General features: G+C 39.2%; 2 protein-coding genes across 3 annotated transcripts; both read left to right on the top strand.

Moving 5' to 3' along the window:
* Positions 1–296: 296 nt before the first annotated feature.
* On the top strand, positions 297–4,778 carry LOC111268019 (transcriptional adapter 3). Of its 2 annotated transcripts, none has more exons than XM_022846698.2 (6): positions 297–784; positions 1,238–1,456; positions 1,697–1,933; positions 2,168–2,341; positions 2,571–2,801; positions 2,951–4,778. In XM_022846698.2, exons 1-6 carry the CDS (start codon positions 620–622, stop codon positions 3,293–3,295), a joined length of 1,371 nt encoding a protein of 456 aa, XP_022702433.1. In that variant the 5' UTR covers positions 297–619; the 3' UTR covers positions 3,296–4,778. The 2 variants fall into 2 exon arrangements, with proteins under 2 accessions (XP_022702433.1, XP_022702432.1); XM_022846697.2 differs by having other exon boundaries at positions 298–784; positions 1,208–1,456.
* Positions 4,779–4,866: 88 nt separating this feature from the next.
* On the top strand, positions 4,867–19,005 carry me31B (ATP-dependent RNA helicase me31b). Its single transcript, XM_022846699.2, has 2 exons — positions 4,867–6,140; positions 10,637–19,005. The coding sequence occupies exon 2, from the start codon at positions 10,884–10,886 to the stop codon at positions 12,150–12,152; it is 1,269 nt and encodes a 422-aa protein (XP_022702434.1). The 5' UTR covers positions 4,867–6,140; positions 10,637–10,883; the 3' UTR covers positions 12,153–19,005.
* The last annotated feature ends 1,047 nt before the right edge of the window (positions 19,006–20,052 follow it).

Genomic DNA, 20,052 nt, shown 5'->3' with positions numbered 1-20,052 from the left:
TCCGATCTAAACTGAAAAATTTTATTTGGTCTAGGTAACGATAAATCCGTGCAATTCACTAACATCCCCTTCCTTCAATAACTGGGATATTATTGCAAGCAATATGTAGTCCCAAGAATCGATATATAATAAGAGGAAAACAAACAGCAAATTAGCACTGCACGTAAAGCAGCTGGCGCGGTTGCTTCCCCATCACTGCAAGGTTTAACGCAGATTCTCTTGCCCATTGCACGTGTCTAGGTTTTGCATTTAACTTTCTACTTTAGCTGTAGAGCATAGCAATGACGATAATTTTAAAAACAGATCACCTCTTCCATCTGCAGGCAACGATAGCAATCATAACAACAATAACAGCTTCTGCTGCAATAGTGATGATAATAATAATAAACGCAAATTCGACGCACATTCGGAATGACAGGAAACGCGAAACGCATACTTTGTTATTATGATTTCGAGAGAGACATGGGCAGCATTTATGTTATCCTAACATTTGAACTTTAATGTTTATCGATAGATTGAACGGTTGATTTCATGGAGTCTACGGTTCTGTGATTGGTTTGATCCGATCGATGCTCCGACTACGCAAAAGTCGTTGAAGTTTTATAGCACGAATTGAAACATGAAAGTTAGCCGGGCAAGCAAACCTTGCTCTTCTGGGGGCTCATCGGAAAATACGTCCGACAGTCTCGAGGATGAATTATCTACACAACAGGAGCTTCCAATCATAGACGTTCGTGATCAGTGTCCAAAGTACGCAGCAATTGTTGATGGAAGGCTTGGAAAAGTAAGTGCGCTTGTTAAATCGATCTAACAAAAATCATCAGTAAAACATTTGAGAGAAGTGACGCAACATAAACATATGATATTGTCAGTTATTATATGCTAATCTACGTGCCTGTTTCGTATTATTTCTCTAATACAAGCACCAGAGCGCCACAACACAAACCTATACTCCATATATAACTTGTATACGAATAAAGAGTGCGATAGTACCTAGGTATACAAGCAGGACTCTTTTAACCTCTTGTTTCAGACAATGTCTTTTATTTCATTAGGACCCTTGTTGTGTAGAACTCTACCTTCTCCAACAGAATGTTCAAAACTATGTGTCCTTTGTGTTAATATTTTGCCTAAGCTGTATCCGTATCGCCGTATATGTTGTCTACAATTATTTATGCACCAACTTTGTTTTAATACATCTTACTAGCCATCAATAGAAGATGTCGATTCCCTTCAGTTGGAGCTAGAGACTCTTCTTGTAGCTGTCGTACAACGAAAGCAACAACTTCGAGAGCAGTTAGAGGCACTTGACCACGATGAGCCCGTTACGAATCGAGACCGAAACCGTTTGGAGCGGGATAAAGGAGAGAAGCATAGAGCCTCGTCGCCTCTTCAAGGCGGTTCGCAGAGTAAGAGAGCAAGACCGAATACTGCTGAACATAAATCTGCCAAAAAGGTTAGATTAGATTCCTGAATAATGTATGTTGGATATCTAGAAAACGTCGAGCACGAATCCTTGTTTTAGTACCACTTTCGTTATATTCTTATCAGTCGATATAATAAGCCATGAGGTTGATTTTTTAAGAAACACAGTACCCGAATACACAGGAAGAGCAGAACCGTCTTATCGATATCCTGATGAAATATATATATATATATATATATATATATTGCGTTATCTCTTATGGAATAACAGAGTTCGAAGGACAAATATGGAAAAAGTGGTCTAGCATTCGGTATTGAAGTGGTGACCGAAAACGTCAGCCACGATGCAGGTGCCACGGTGAGTCCAGAGGTAATGAAAGGACCAAAAGAACCTGGAGGACAAGCTGGAAAGGCTGGGGTACCACCTTTGCCGTCCAACGATGCACCTCACCAATTCTGGGCTTATCTCGGCGAGTACTGCAAACCCTTATCTGATGAACATATTCAGGTTAGTTACTAAAATACCAACTCCGCTACATTTTTCTAAATTCTCAAAATCTTTACAAAATAGCAAGGACAAAGGTTAAGTATTAGATTCACCCTTAATACTCATGTACATTTTGTAGAATACAGACGTGACGTATAATCCTTTAAAATTTCGTTGCGGTTTAAGGCTTTTAATGTACTACATAGACGTAAAATGAAACAGAACTTTTATAACACAAGCCTCTAAAAATTTTAGGTACTTGAAAACCTGTTAGAAGCTCAAGAGGCAATTAAATCCTCGGACTACGTAAAAGTACCTGCATTAGGTACGCACTATACTGTCAAGTGGGCCGAGGATGATCTACTTGAAGAACAGAGAGAGGCAGCTTCGGATGCTTCAACTGTCCGACTGATCGAAAATGTGGAAACGGTACCTGCATTGATAAATCATTACCTCACAGACCATTAGACGTGCGATCATGCAAACCTTTATATCTATCTAGTAGGCTTTAGCATGTCGCGAAAGCAATTGGTCTAGTAAAGGTATGTGGTAATAAAGCAATATTAAGCTTATCACTGCGCATAAAAAAAATGAAATTTAAAACAATAGGACACTAATGGAGTTTGGGCACTGGTATTTTGAATATGTCCCTAAATAGGTGCTGCATCAAACTACGAAGGAATCACTTAGCGATGAACGCTATGGGACCTTGACGCAACGCTTGATGTCATGTCTTATTGAAGAAAATGTGATCGGGTTTTCAAGAGACAAACTTCCTATTGTCGTACCCCAGCGGCAAACCGTATCGTCCTCGAGCGCCGCTTCAATCGAGCAACGGATTCGGCGAGAGCTTGAAGAACTTGGTGTGATGCAATCGCCTGCCCAAAAGGTAATTATAATAGAAACGTTGTTGTTGTCAGAGACTTTGTTAGTATGTATCAGATGTACTGTATTGGTTTATTCTAAGTCTATGGAAGCCGACTTTTCGATAGTTCAGTGTATTTTTTACGCCTGTTCTTTTCGAATTTTTGAAATTAGGCGGCGGATCAAGACGATGAAGTGTTTCTTGAACTTCGTAGGTGCCAGTCCCAGTTAATATCAATTTCGGCACAAAACGTACGCATGCTGCACGCACTCCTTGAAGCCGCTCGCCGACGCCAAGTTATCCAAAAGCTGGAAGGGCGTTTGCGCCAAATCGACAACGATATTCTTGAGCATTTTTGGCGACGGCGAAATAGCGCTCGATCATCAAGGTCCTCGTCACTAACATTGCCTCCACCAAGTAAACAGGACAGGGAACAGTTACGAGCACTACTTGACGAGCGAAAAGCAATTGCCGGTCAATTGGATGCACTGTCTGCCGGGGAGGCAAGTGTTGCGTAAATATGCCAATCGAGAAATACTCATTGCAACATTGCGTTAGGAATATAGTCTCAAAATTAAAATACTTATAACCGCTGCCGTACCAGTGACAATACGAGAGTTGTCACCTTCTTGAAATACACATCCTCAAATTCAAAACGGTTTGCTATGATTTTTTAAATGAAATTTTGTGAAGCTGTGAAAAGACTTCCAAGACGAATTTTTGCAATGATTGTCTGTTCCATAACCAGTAACGCGAGTTATGGATAATCGAGTTTGTATTATAATTTAAACTATGTTCCTACTATCATGGCCCTTTTCGTACGTCGTCATGGTGTGCAACTAGGTTGCTACTTGTAGTAAGCATGCGCTTGAGCAATCTAAGAGCTCTTATTATGAATAATGAGTTTGTGATGCTGGAGTATACAAATAGGTAATAGGTATCCAAATATATTTATGTTGTGATGGAATCTATGTACTTTGATATATATATATATATATATATATATATATATATGTTTTTCATTTTTAAGTTCGCTACTAATATGAACAAGAGGAACGTTAGAATTCTTATCATGGTCTTTTCAAGGTATTAGTCTTTGCATATGGATTATGCAACGATAACCCGTACAATAATATGAAAGTGATAGTTGTCACAGTTGGTCCTATTCTGCATTAGGTTTTTGTTAAATAGGGAATATATGTAGCTCGAAGCATCATTACCGGTCAACGAGGACGACACGTAAAAATAAATCGCTCTATACTGGATAGGAAGAGCGTGTCTCTCATGGAAAAAGTATATTTCGTTGCTCAGTGTTATTCTAGCTATTTCATATTTACTGTATGTTTGGTGTTATCCTTGTGTGATAGCCATTTATTGGAATATGATTGTCACACCAACCAAATAAAAAGGTAGTCCAGGACAAGCAAAATAAGTGCAGCGGTTCTGTATGAGCACAAGGATACATGCATCCAGCAGACGCCAGCCGTAACATCAATTTTAAAAAAAAGTCCTTGTAAAAATGCGTGATTTTAATTTTTAAACCAAATTTTATAGTGATTAGTATTTATTCGCTGGAGTGTACTTTTTTAATTTGGAAAGGGAATACATTTTCTGAAAAGGTGTACAGTTTTTTTCAAACAGTGTTAATTCAAAGGTTCTTTTGACGTTTAACTTATACCTCAAAAAAGTATATGTTAGAAATAATAATAAGTTTTTTTTATTTAACCGTTGTAAGCAGAGTTTATTCAGGTTAGTGACACTAATCTATTTTAATTTTTCAGTTTCTAAATATTCCTTTAATGATTCTACTTCGTATTTCGTGGTTCTTTAAACGGTTTTATTTCTAGGAGCAAAATTGAAAGGCACACGGCCCTCACGCGCCATGTGATTTAGATCAAATTATAGTACAAAATAATTGAATGAATTATGTAATATGTTGTTAAATATGTACTAATATTTTTCAAGAATAAAGATCTTCACCAGACGTTGTCAGTGATACGAGATGCTTAAGCTCTTACTGCTTAAAACGTACATAATTCACTTTCGCACGGCATTCAGACCTTCAACAACTGGCTCTAGAAGCAATTCAAAACTTGTAAGGCAACATATATTATAATGTGCAGTTACTACAATTTCTTGGTTAGGTGTGACCGTATACATTACGGCATTAAAGCATCAAAAAATGGAGCCAAAGATTGTAAGAGCTGTTTTCTGCGTTTCGTCAACTAGCTAACGAAAAAGAACATTTAGAATATTGTCTAATCGAAACGTAATTTTATTTCGGTCATAGTGATTAAGTGCAGCGTTCTTCGTTCTGCTAACGACAGTAAGTTATACCTTGTTTTTGGCATTTTCTAGGCAGGAATAATCTTTATGAATTATTCCCTTTAACATGTTAACCGAGACTGCTTCGTTACTTCAAGTGCTCTAAAAAATTATCTTGGCATTGGCCGAGTTCATTTTGACAAATGAAACTACCCAGCTATGGTCCTTAGATATCAGCCAGGCATTAGTCGAAAAAAAGCATGAGAAAATGAGAAAAACATCTTCCCCTTAAGGCAATGACTTCTAACAATAAGCTGTGTTATCGCTGTCATAATTTGTTTAGACCTTGGTGAACTGCACCCTGGTAAATCATTCTAAAATGACCGGAATATATCTTGGTATTGAAAGACCTAAGACCATAACATGATGAAGTTTTCCGTAGCACGATTGACGTTAAGAATTTTTGGAATCGCGGAACACCTATTAAAAGCAAAAGATTCTGTTCTTCATTCACTGTGCTTCCATTAGAGATTCCCTTTCTTTGGAGCACAGTACAAACCATTGCATCGAAAGCCTCTTTTGCCTGTCCAAGTATGTGAATAGTATCGATTGAAAAGTCGTTAAAAATATATGCCCATCTAATCTGATGTCTTACCGCGTAATGTTTGAGCCTGCTAAACCTGACCTTTGCCTATAAATACTGCATGCCTTGCTCTTGAATCTTCTCCGTTTTGATCATACCTGTTTTTATCATAAACATATATCTGGAGTAAGATGTAGCTTTATTCTATTCTGTTTTACATTGTTTCACGTTTGAATTGGTTTCTGTAATGATTTTATGAGCAATGTTTATATTTTATGTACTCTTTCGTAGTTAGCTCTGTATGGTTTAGAGGTATGGTTTTTGCACCTTTTTGTGTTGAATCGCCCAGCTCGCTTCAAGCGGAGATCACGTCATCATTTTCGACGCCCGACCGCCATCTTGCTTAAGGAAACGATATTGCGGCAAGTTGGACAACTACACCAAGTGAGTTTACCTAGTTGTATTTATTGTTGGTTGCATTCGGGTTCAGGACGTTGTCGATCGCTGATTACACGGTAGGTCGACACTTTCGTAATGAGTGTTAGAGGCGGATTTTCAGCGGGGTTGCCGTTCCATACATAGCCTGGGTCCATTTAGTATGCTTTTTCAGCCGGTTCGTTGCCTTATTAACTAGTGGGTCCTTGCGGCCGTCGTCCTAACTGTGTGTTGTCCAATGTACCGTGTGGTATGTGTGTGTGTCTGGGGGTCGACGCATCTGAATATATTGCTATGCGTACATAGCCATTATGGAGCAGCAGCAGCAGGAACAAACACGGCTCTACATTCCGCCGTGGCTCTCTGAGACCACACCGTGCGTCACCGGCATCCTGTACCATGCTATCTTAGCTGTGCTCAACTAGAATAACTGTATGAACATGTATTACTACTAACTTACGTCTATGCCGTGATTTTATCTGCCGACATAGCTGCTGCTGCACTAACAACTCCTAGCGGCTCGCTATAATGATGACCGATTGATTGACAAAGTCAAATTTGAGTGTATTACTAGCACATGTGTATGCTTCCCGCACCGACTCGATGTCGTCTTCTTTATCAACTTTGTAACCGAACTTGGTTTCGTTTTCCGCGTTCGGTTTAATGTTAAAGGGGTGTTCGTTCGCATTAAGCTGCTTAACTTCGCCAGTACTTTTCTGTCCCGATTTTTTGTTCGTTTATTGCCTTAAATCGAAACACGAGGGCAAACCTATGCTGTTGTTGTGAAATCGTCTCTTGGCATAGCAAATGTAAATCCCGTCGTCGAACAGCATCGTAGCCTCTATTTCGAAGGTATTTGACTGTAAGGGCTCGTTACTGTTACTATATCACGAGTTGCCGTTTGTGTTCGTCGATCCGGTGACTGGGCTGTGCCAAGCCGTTTGTTCTTTGGTGCCACGACGTGAATTATACATGGATACAACAGTGGTAAATGTATAGACAACGATCGCTGTAACTTAAACTGATCGAACGATCTGATACTATTAAGGAACCAAGTTTTATTTGTTGGTTATGACTCAAAAGGCCATCTAGCAGCGACACTGAATTTTCATGTTTTATTTTTATTGTCATTGCTTAAGGTATTTCAACTTCTCCAGCAGTAGGGGGCGGCCTGGGAGATGGTCAAGAACAACGATCTACTGAGGTGATTAATTGGATCCCAGTTCTTGGCATGAGCTGGCCACTTTAATAAGAAGTGTGTTTTCTATGGCCTGAGCCAGTTATAAATCTCACGTATCTAATTCTTGATTCGTCGTTTTATTTTATTAATTTCTAATAGTCTCAACCTCTCGACAACAGAGCTTAAATGGCGCTCGCATGAGCTGCCCCTGCAACTGTAGCAACCAGCGACTTCTGACAAAACTTCGTATTATTTTGCTCCGTGTGGCAAAGTAAACAACGAGGCACGACTAAGTAGGGAAAATGCTCCATGGTTCCCATAAACATATTCCGCGTTTTAGTCGACCTACCTAATCCACCGGAATCTACCATAAACTGACTCGTTGTTTGGCTCCGCGCTTCTCAGGATTCGCGTCCCGTTGAAAAGCGGCGAAGAGTGATTATTCACAATATTAATACGTTTATATCATGTCAAGGGGGGTGGGGGAAAGACTAACTATGATAGAAGCGTAATACGTGCAATACGGCCACAAAATGTCGTTACTGCCTAAAGCATTGCCTTTGAAATTAGCAGAAGAACTGTTTTCATGCATTCATTTGAGTAATCTTTAAATGTGAACATTCTCGAGTTTGCCTAAAGATGTTACCTCAGAATCAATAAAACTCCGACCTCACAGAATCAGTTATTCACACAGTTTAAATAATGGAAGATATTAGTATCCTGATTCGAATAGTTACTCTGTAGGTACAATGCGTACGTAGACATTAACCGAACACACTTGTGTAATTGGCAGCTTTTTTTTACATATTCGTGCCCTCTTTGTGTGGCGGTCCGTGTATGTACACATAGTGAATACTATTATACTACATATTAGATATCAAGCGCTTTGTGCGTTTGATGAACAAGACACAGACTTACCTTTTCTGTTTCATAGTCCCAGTACTGCAGAAATTCAGTAGTCATTTTCGAATCGTGTTTTCCCCCATACTTAAGTTTGCGTAAGAGAGGAAAAACAGTGACTAAGTACGAATACGTTGTTTTTTGGCAGAAGTTATTTTTTTGCAAGATCCTCTCAATAGCTTATCACCTCATTAAGTGTGGCGTTACTAGGTTGTAGATTGTCGGTATTTATCGGTGTCATCACCGATTAGTGTTTGCTGCAATCACACATGAGGGTATGAATCGTTGTTGTTGGCTGACAAAAAATAAACACCAAACAAATTGTTATTGATTTGTTTATCTTCGAATGTGCTGCTTTGTTCTACAATTGTTCATGTTACTGCTATTCTGATATGGTGATTCTGATGCACTGCGGCGAGTGCGTCACGAGGTGGGGATCTGCGATGGGTTGCTCGAAAGCTAATGGCGGTTACTGCTCCTGCCAGTCATGTTTGGCGGTGATAGTGGTTATGGCGGCAGTAATGCTTCTACCACTTTGGCTGACAGTGTGATTCGAGCCGCAGGAAAGTACGTGTATTTGTTCAATGGCACGTTCTTGCCATCGACGTGGCTGTGTGTTATGGGTGTTGTGAGCAGCAGCTGCGGCTGCCACGCCAGCGACTCCGAGCCGAATGAACCGATCTCGTGATGTCACTTCTAATTAGAATATTACGCACAATATACCCAGAAACTGGCTTGTTTTCCTTTCTGGTTACTAATAGCAGCAGCAGTCCATCCAGGTTATTAGCTGCATAACAAGAAACAACATTCAAGTAGCGTACACTAATGTTATTTGACAATGTCTAGTGTAGTAACTACAACGCATGACTGTCCTGCGCAAAAAGATTTCTGCACAGAAGTCCACTATGGCTGAAATAGAGAGAATTAACTGATTTTATTACCTCATGCCCGAAGAATCACTTTGGAGTAAATTTTTTTGCGCTAGAACCATTAACGGCCCTTAGCTGAATTTTTAGATTAATGTTAAGAAATATTGCCTTTGTAATTTACGCTATAGCAGAGTGTATTTAATTAATAATGAAGGTATAAACGCTTACAGCTACGTTGTTAGGTTGAATCTATTGCAGTTTATTAAGGTTAACAAATTGTAGGTGATTCTTTGGCCCAAACGAATAGATGGCATAATACGCGGATGTTCATCTCCTTTTTAGTGAGACCGTGAAACAGTTTTACGAGTAGTTTTACACGTGTCAGTCATTTGATATTATTCATGATAAAAAAAACCTGTATTCGCAATTTTTTTTAACAGGGATGAGATTTTATCTAGATGCAATCCATATCAAATGGGGCTGATTATGGCCTCTAATGGAACTCTAATGGAATTCAGCCAATGTCAGTCTTTTTTACAGATTTTCTAGAGGCGCAAAACTACAGCCTAATCTTATTATCAGAAACATTCAATGAGTGAACCCGCAGCAAAGAGGACTCGAGTCCTCAATGGGCATTATTCGTACGGGAGTGGTGTGACAACTGCCCGTGTTTCATGACAAACAAAGTGTTTCCTCGTTGATGTCTCTTTAGCCCCTGAAAAGCTGACATTTGTGCTTGTAATGCTAATCAGCGGAATAAGGCAGAAAAGATAATTTTTTCGATCAGTTGCGAATAAACCGCTTTATTAGCTGATACTGCCGCAAGAAAATATCTGTAATAGTCTCGGAATACCGATTATTTCTGGTGTATTAACACAAACTGATCCCATTACATATACGCACGGAATACACTTAGATGCCGTAGATACAGTTCAGATATCTACAAATGACTAAAAAATAATCCTTAGATATCAATGAAGTAAATTAGAGTACTTTTTCCTGAAGTATACGTTGTGCGTTGTTGCGTGCTACAGATTGTATTCTAGAGTAGTGATAAGCATGTTCAGTAACTATTGCTTTTTCTCAGGAGCCTCTTGGATCGTTTCGTTTCTCAGTGATATTATTACTGCTTGCCTGGGTTCATTAAGTCTCCCACCGTTTTTCTCTATTGGTGGCTAACTTTATGGTAGAAACGCTTCATCCAGTCGTCATTATTCTGGGCCGACTGCTGATGATTTAAATTATACTATCAGTTCAAACTTGATAAACTTGAGCATGGATTAATGATTTTAGTACGAAAATCTGTGAAAGTTATGTACATTGTGGCCTTTGGCGCCACTGTTATATAATTTCAATGGCATTCAAAGCTGTACGGGCGTGAACTTAGATCCTAATTGTTCAGACCTAAATATGCAATTACTGACAAATCTACGACATGTTTACTTGAAGTAAAAAAAAACCTTTACCTTTCATATTAGACGTTTCGCGTTGAACTTTTCGATCCCCTTCAAATAACAGTTCATAATTATTAGTTGAAGCGATGTAAAAGAAGCATATAACAGTAATTATTTGACCTTGTTTTAAGGTACATACTGCTATGTGATGCATTTGTTTTACTTGTTTTCAGAACGCGAAGTAATTGATGATTATCTTTAAAGCGGAATAAATTTGACAACGGACAAGGTGTGTTTCAAGTCAAGTATCGTTACGGTGACGCTAAGGTTTAATACAAACATCATTCGTGGTAGAGACTCAGTGTGTGAAAAACAATATTTGACTAAGTAAGGAGACCGGCGACCGGTGTAGTGAGATTAACGAGGAGCTAGTGAGTCAGCAAGTGAGTGTGTGTTCGGTGACGCGTGCAGCAGGCGGAGATGACGTCGATAGCAGGCACCATGGATGGTGGAGACGACCAGTCCTGGAAGGCCAAGCTGAAACTGCCACCGAAAGACAACCGTAAGAAGACTTCAGATGTCACTGATACTAAAGGCAACGAATTCGATGACTTTTGCTTAAAGCGCGAGCTACTCATGGGCATCTTCGAGAAGGGCTGGGAAAAGCCTTCGCCCATTCAAGAGGCTTCGATCCCGATCGCCCTGCTTGGCAGAGATATCCTTGCTCGAGCAAAGAACGGTACAGGTAAAACGGGTGCATACACAATCCCTGTTCTTCAAAAGATCGACCCGACAAAAGACCACATTCAGGCTCTGATCATCGTGCCAACAAGGGAGTTAGCTCTTCAAACATCACAGATTTGCATCGAAATGTCGAAACATATGAATGCACGTGTCATGGTCACGACTGGTGGCACCAACCTTAAAGACGATATTATGCGTATCTACGAAAACGTTCATGTGATCATCGCCACGCCGGGTCGTATTCTCGATCTGATGGAGAAGAAAGTGGCGAAGATGAACAACTGCCAAATGCTCGTGCTTGATGAGGCTGACAAGCTCCTCTCACAGGACTTCAAGGGGTTACTAGATCGTGTGATCTCGTTTCTGCCACAGGAGCGGCAAATCCTTCTTTATTCAGCGACGTTTCCATTGACCGTTGAAGAGTTCATGCGTCGCCACCTACGGAACCCATATGAAATCAACCTCATGGAGGAGCTCACTCTTAAAGGTGTGACGCAGTACTATGCGTTCGTGCAGGAACGCCAAAAGGTTCACTGCTTAAACACGCTTTTCTCGAAACTGCAGATCAACCAATCGATTATCTTCTGCAACTCAACCCAGCGCGTGGAGCTGCTCGCAAAGAAGATCACAGATCTGGGCTACTCCTGTTACTACATCCACTCAAAAATGTCTCAACAGCACAGAAACCGCGTGTTCCACGACTTTCGCGCCGGACAGTGTCGTAACCTTGTGTGTTCGGATCTGTTTACGCGAGGCATTGATATTCAAGCGGTCAACGTTGTCATCAATTTTGATTTCCCGAAAAACGCCGAGACGTACCTTCACCGCATCGGGCGGTCCGGCCGATTTGGCCACCTCGGCATTGCTATTAACCTTATCACATACGATGACCGCTTCGCCCTGCACCGCATCGAAACGGAACTGCAGACTGAAATCAAGCCCATCCCAAAGCAAATTGACAAGAGCCTGTACGTTGCGGAGTTCCAGCAGGTCGAGGATAACTAAGACGAAAATCAAATGGCAATGACGGAGAACAGGTGGTAAAGGAAAAGGCCGTGCACACAAAACACTATTGTACGAGCCGGCTGCTTCTTTGTATATGATGCGATTGACTGATTCATTCATTGATTTATTTTCATGTAGATTTGCCTTTATGTGGATAGTGATGATAATGATGAAGCGGATGAAATGCGATCCGACTTGGATGAGTACGACGATCATAACGGTGATCATAGGTAAGATTGTATATGTCAAATCAATGACATATATACAATTATGATGAAATGCTGATACTATACAATTAACTATAAAGATTATAATCGATGATGCATGGTTGGTTGACTGTTAAGTGTCATACAAACAAAAATCACCGCAGGCTTTTCACGCAAGTTCAGAGAGATAGAAAGACAAACACGCAGACTTGGTATCATATATATATATATATATATATATATATATATATATATATATATAACAAGTAGAAGACGATTGAAAAATAAGAAGACGACGATAGCGTGGATCAAACCACAATAAGAAACCAGTACGTCAGCAACTAACAAGCAAGAAGCAGGCAAACAGCAGGTGAAGCAACAGACAAAGAAAATTTCAAACACAAACAGCGCCAGCATCCATCCTCGCACACTCATCCTCTTTTTGCTTCGTGATTTTTTTGACATTCATTGTATGTATAATACATTATAAGTGGAATAGCAGTCCGTCGTTGCGGCGATTTACTGTGTAGGATCACCGGCAGCCAATATGGTTGGTATTGGGAATCGCCACATTGTAAAAACGTAAGTGAGTCGAATTCAACGGAAACGAATCGAATGACAAACGCACGTACGGACAAACTAGCACAGGCGGAAATTAATAACAGATACAAGCACACGAAGCGGAAAAGACATTGAACAAACAACCGCACTATACACGTCCGATTGTAGATCATATATATATATATATATGCAAAGGTAATAGCATCAATAGATTATACAACAAGGTGATTAGCCCCAATAAGGGGTCGATGTAACATTCAAATTTTAGGCAAACTCAAATAATAATAATTAGTTTCGAGGGCTCAGCAAGGGCTGGAAACCAAAACTGTTCTTTGTATAAGAATGTTTCTGATACTGTGACAGTGGGATAGTAATAACTGACGACGATCAGATGAATTTAAAAAAGCTGTAGTGAAGGCCCATATGAAGGTCGTTCAGCTGAGACACATAAGAATCATCGAGGTGTAACTTCACCTACCAGAGACAAGGATACACAATATAAACTACAGAAACGCACAGCCACACACACACACGTGCAAATATATGAGTACACAGCAAGCAAGAACGTAATCTTACAAGCAAAGCCGACTTACAATACAAAAAACGTTCAGACACAAGAAACATGCTATACGATACGCTCTATGCATCTGTGCCCTAATGCATAAACAACACAATTGAAGATAAGGAAAAGAATAACAGTGCGAATGAAAACAGACTAGTAAACACTTATGTGAAGGTGAAGCCTGTGACACCTCGATGTTGATTGATGATCGAAGGCCGTGACGATAGCTGACACACAACGACATCTCAACAGACCTCATACATCGATCGTGACAGAAACAAGCATTGAAACCGTACATAGCGTTTAAAGACAGACATTCACAGACATTGATTGCTTTGTAATATGCCCCGTTGTATATTGCTGCCTTGAGGGCCAGACCAGGCTCTATAGTATGGCGTCCCCCTTCCCTTTAGATGATAGAATAATCTGTGTATAAAGTATAAATGTTAAGGTAATTAAAACAAGACGAGAGGGACAATGATCATAAGTAGGCTGAGAAAATAATGAAGACGACCAATCGAATGACAACATCAAGCAGCAGTAGCAATGGACCGTCAAAAATGCGGTCATTACGAAACTTGCGATATGATGAAGATGAGTCAAGCTACTTGAAAATTTAGACCAATATGCTTATAATGCTGAGGATGGCGATTAACTGACCGATGAACACAACGAGAGTTGACTAACTGTAGGACAGGATCCATATAAACAAGGAAGGCTTTACAGGAGCCTTAAAGTCAACTCACGATGGCTCTCAACTATAATAATTATTATTATTTCTATTTTTACTGTTATATATACACACATCTTCGTTCGTGGATGTCGGTAATGTTGATCGTACGTTATTGAAATGTTTTTTTTTTCGCTTTGAATCTGAATCGTTTTATTTTCTTCCCTTTGTGTGATGATGTTTGTTTTATATGCGTATATCTGAATGTGGGCGCGTGTGTAAATGACCGAGCCTGTGTTTATTGTGTGACACGCATTCATGTACTATGACCTCAATACAATTAAGTCAGTGATTTCTATATTCTGCCAATCAGGAATGTGTTGTTGTGATGTCACGCTGTTTGTACGATCTGAGGGAATTAATTGGGTCTGTCTGCAAGTCTGATTGATCGATCTTCTCGTTCCAATTGAAAAAATTTATATTTTATTATATAGTTTGAATTCCTCTACTTGTTACTAAATATCCGTTTTCGCTTGCCGAATTGTATGCTTTTGCTGATTCTGTGGTGGGCTGTGTGGCTATAGAGTCGATAAAGGCGATAAATGTCATAAACCACTATTGTTTGAGGTGAATACGTTCACAATTTTGGTCGACCTTTTTTGGAAATTTGTGAAAGCCATAGTGCTATTGATCGATCTGTCAATCTTTAGAACAATAGCTTGGTGTTATATACAATGTTCGAATAAAAAATGGTCAAGATAATCTCTGTTGCAAAAAAAATCGTAAACATAAAATATATAACAAACTGCCACCAAAAATAACTAAACTAAGTGCGAAATCGGTTAGTAGCGGATTTCTCTACAATAAATTTTTATCGGGTAAGTTTATCAATGAAAGATTATCATCAGTTTAATTGTATTTTAAATAATACGTACTTGTTAGGAGTAAGAAGGCGCAGGTCGTACAACAGTGTCGGTCAGCTACTATTATTATTCCTACTGCAAAAATGGATTCGATTGCAGAACGTGTGTATGAGCGCAAGTGACAGCCAGTTAAATTGAAACAAGCAGAAGTTATTCATGTTCGCAGCAACTTTATTGTAGACCGCTGCCCTGCTTTTATTTAGGTTTTGAACCCGGATAATGCAGTCATTGCATTATTTTTCGCCGCTGTGGAATCACGCGTGCAACTAACCTAACATCGTCATCCTGCCTTCACCTAGTGCTGTTTGTTCTTGCCTTGATCCTTTAGTAACGAATGACAAAGAAAGACAAAAAACTGGGTGAAGTATGGTTCTTGGGGCACAAAAAATAGCATGATGCATGATATTTGTCTTACCCAGCGATCATTCATCAGGCACCGCTTTACGGAAAGGTGCTTTGTCAGACTTCACCTAAGGATCAAGTACGATTTAACTGTTTTAACTTCTTTCAACAACATATTGTTCGAGGCACATTACGACAGCGTGTTCATATTTTGATACCAAAAAAGGTCTTCAATGCGGGACTCGAACAGTGGATACAACCACCCACATTTTGCCGGGTGAACGAACGATGAATTTGTGTGTCTAGCAAGTCTGTGATGTGCTTGAGATACATATAATCGATAAAAAATGTGAACCATCACTAGCTGTGGGGGTGTTTTCTGTTTGTTTCAATTTGAATGGATTTGTCACCCACTGTTTAAATTATATTCTCTCGTTGTGTTTAGCAATCTCAATACCGGCATCAACGACGCGGAATGTCGTTTAACAGTCGACAGAGTAATGGTGACATCAGCAAATCATTACATTAATCATTAAAATGTTAATGCCAACGAGAACACTATATAAAATTGACAAAATCCAGTGACACGACAACAAGCTTTCCAACGTACGACAACAACCACAACAACAACACCACCACCTACAACAACAACGACAACAACAACTTGAACGTATTCATAGCGTTTGACATCCAGTATATTAATACCACACATAATGCATCCAACATCCCGGTGTGATCTCCTCGATCCATGGGGTAGGGGCATGGGGTCATCATTAGCACGAGAAAATGAAATGACAAATGAATTTGCCTGTCTAGTTTGGACCAAATGACACGCAGCAGACGTTTGGTCCCTTATCTAAAAATAGTGTGGGGCAGTGTGTCTATAATCTATCTAGCCAGCCGGTCCCCTCATTATCGAGAACGATGTGGACAAACTGGAGAGGACAAAAAATTGTTGTTGTACATAAATATATATATATACATACAAATATATACATATATAGATATAATAGACATAGATGGATGTAATTGATTTGGAACACACAGCAAAAGACAGCAACAAAGACAGGCGAAGAAACAAACGGGCATCCAGAAATAACACTGAAGAAGACAACTACAACGATTATAGTATTTCAACTACAAAACTATGACATGCTGATGAAAATAACAGCAAGCATATTAATAGCAACAACAGTGTTTGGCAACTGCTCGAACGAATTGTAAAGGCAGATGGCCCACTATCGATTAGATAACATGATATACATATATAAACATATAGTAGATAAACACAGCGAAAAAATAATTTGTAGAGGACAGTGCATTGGCCGAAGCATAACGCGACTCAATTCATGATCAACTCGACAATAGCAACAATAAGAAATTGAAACAGCTTATAAGAGGCGAACCACGCGTTCGATCGGAACTCTTGATTCCTTTTAGGTTTTCGTATTTTGTAATATAAGGTTCATAGCGAGTAGAAAAGAAATAAAGACGATTCGTTGAACTCGGCGGTGTAAAATGTCAATACGTAATGAATACATATATACATAAATATATAGATAAATGAACACAATTACACATACACGTACAGACAAGTACGGAATACATTATAATACGGTTGAATAACCGCAGCAGTACGAGATGTTTTGCGCCTGTATTGACGACCACAGAGCAAAATGAAGACATCAGAAGCAAAATGATGATGATGAAAGCTACATATGATAATTGTGAACAGATACCATGAGCAATCGCCCAATAGATTCAAAGAGAAGAAGGAAGAACCAACAACAAATCTTTCGTGGCAAGTGGAGTTGGAGCAAGAGGATTTATACAAACACACACACATACATGAAAACAGCCATATGGAATATAACAGCAATGCTGCCTGAACAGCAGCAGCAGCAGTCGCAAAAACAACAGCAAGAGCAGCAACTTGAGTACATAAAACTACTATGAAACACAACTAATGATGAAATCGAGATGGAAAAGTAAGAGCGTAGAGACGCTAGATGATTCGATGTGACTGAAGGCATTGTTAGCGGATGGCTACTAGAAGAAGTGGATTATGCTGATAGAGATTAAAGTCGAACAGAGAAAGACCGAAGATTGATAAGGCAACTCTGGTTTAAGTGCTGTGATTGGTTTACAAGACTAATTATTATTATTAATTATATTACATTATTATATTACAGTTGGATTCCTTCGTTTGGGTCATTTAGCTTTGGCAAAATAATAAGACAGTAAGAATAACAGCAAAACCAAGGATGATAAAACGCATCTCTAATAACGACTACAGAACTAAAACAACATTATACAAGGGGGGATGAGTTCCTTGATACTTATGATGATGGTGATGAGATCATAGTTCTAATAACGCAAAATTGGTATTAGATCATTCGAGACTGATGTCTCTGATTGTATTCTAGAGGAAAACATTTTGTTTTTGCCATTATTACCAGCATTAGTTCCCCTTGTTTGCAAGAGAAATCTTGCTTGTAGAATGGTCATCTCTGAAACTATGTAATGAAACCTCTTTTCTTGAGCTATCACCTTCTTTCTTAACAAAACGGCACAGTTGAATGAAGGTGAAGTTCGGGAAAAGCTAGCCCTGCCTCTGATTAATAATGACATCGAATTCTTCGCGTTTAAGCGATTGTGAAGGTAGATTGCAGTAGTCACAATAGTGAACGATCTTTGACAAAATGAAAAAAACGAGTGAGAAAAGTGAATTTGACAACGAGTACAGAAGTTCCGCATCTTTGGGGTTAATGGCGATAGTGATGATGACAAATTGCTTCGAACGATAACGATACACAGAAAAGACAAAAGTATAGCCAGTGAATAAGAAATAAATGCTAGGACATTGAATATAAGAGCGATTGCGGTGAAGAAAAGTCTGAAAGAGTAGCTGCAGGAGATCCGTGTAGGAACATTCATGCGGCATATGCCTTCGAAAACGCGTGTGCATATATGAACATGTACACACCTCTAACATACGAGTCTGACCCGTGCTGAGGTTATGGCAGGGGACACTGAACACTACGTAAAGTAAGCGCAAATTCTGCACGATAGGGAGACGTAGGGGTCACGTGTAGACTATGGCGGTTGAAATGGGTAAGAAACTAAAAAAGCGACAACTAAAAGGTATCTAATGTATATGCGAAGGGCTTGATGAGAAAATGGTAAATCAAAAATAAAAAAACAGGTGAAATAGCGGCGGGTTTTCCATAGTTGGGGGTCTACAGTGAGATGATACAGGATGCGAATCGTCGGAGATAGGGGACATAGTAGTCTGAATATGATGCGATACAAAGAACTAGTGGTCAATTACAGGCCCAACAAAGGTAGAGATGGTGCTTAAAATGACCTGAGGTTGAAAGGTTGGGGTTTGGGTTGGGGGAGAATGGAGGTGATGAAGGCATAACGCAAAAGTGGAGTGATATTGATTATGTTTCAAAAAATCGTATTCGACCACGAAATTATATGGACGATTCGGATGTATATTTTGTAATTTGGAAACACAGCCGCCATTGGCTTTAGCGGCTTAAACAAATTCTGTTTCAATAAATTCAATGAGTATTAATTGGCATCTGCTGTGTGCTACGTTCATATAAGACTCACATTAAGTAATCTAGTACAAGCAAAAATTCATATTATTAGCAATGCCATTTTGACCTTTACTTTAACTAAGATCGTTTATTGTTTATTAGAAATTTTCATTATTTATTTGTAGGTAAATGCAAAAACAAATATAATCAAAGGATTAGTGAGTCTTTTGGTTATAAATTGGTTTTGATGCTATGGATAATAGACATTTTAACTAGTCGACGTAGTTTATTGTACAAGTAGTTTCTACTACTAATTTTAATAGATTCTATATTTGAAATATAGTGCAATAATCTTTCCGTAATTGCGCGGCTCCTCGCACATTAGTTCCATCATTATAGGTAATTTCCCAATGTATTAAATGTTTGCTATATATATTTGAATGAAGTCCAACATATTGAGGTTGATATGCTTCAACATCTAGGAGCTTCTCCTAGCGGTCCAAAGCAAGTGGAAAAAGGTAAGTTTGTGACCGACACCTCGCAGAATAGAACGATTAGGGCAGAGGATGCACAAAGGTATGATCCACGAAAAAGCTTGGTGTTTCTCATATTTTCGATAAATGTACCCTATATAGATATAGTGGTTTTTCAGTTTACGCAGGCTTTTAAAATTTTTTTCCAGATTGCCACAGTTACATACTACTGTATACCTATGTTCGAGCGTATCTGTATCCTCAGAATGCATTAGTTTCCTATAATTCGTGTTCGCTCAGATACTTCGTTAAGTTTCCGTAAGTGATATTGTCGACTTGCTCAAAAACTATTTTTCACTCAGTCAGCCCGCAACCGAGAATAACACAAGAACCACGTGCCAAGAGATTATTAATAATAGGTAATGTTCCGTCAACTACTCTTCCATGAAGTGAAATTATTCCACTGCTTAATAATAAATAATAAATAAATGAAGCTAGTTGCTTCGAATTACGTATACTTCGAAAAACAGGCGCGGCACAACCAAGGCATATAGATTCGCAAGATTACCTCGATACATGTAATAAGTCTTCACATACAAAATTATATCATAAATT

This window comes from Varroa jacobsoni, unplaced genomic scaffold (genome assembly GCF_002532875.2).
Source record: "Varroa jacobsoni isolate VJ856 unplaced genomic scaffold, vjacob_1.0 scaffold_1248, whole genome shotgun sequence".
In the NCBI taxonomy this organism is placed as follows: Eukaryota; Metazoa; Arthropoda; class Arachnida; order Mesostigmata; family Varroidae; genus Varroa; species Varroa jacobsoni.
Note: the sequence above shows the minus strand (reverse complement) of the source record. Positions and strands in the feature narration are given on the sequence as shown.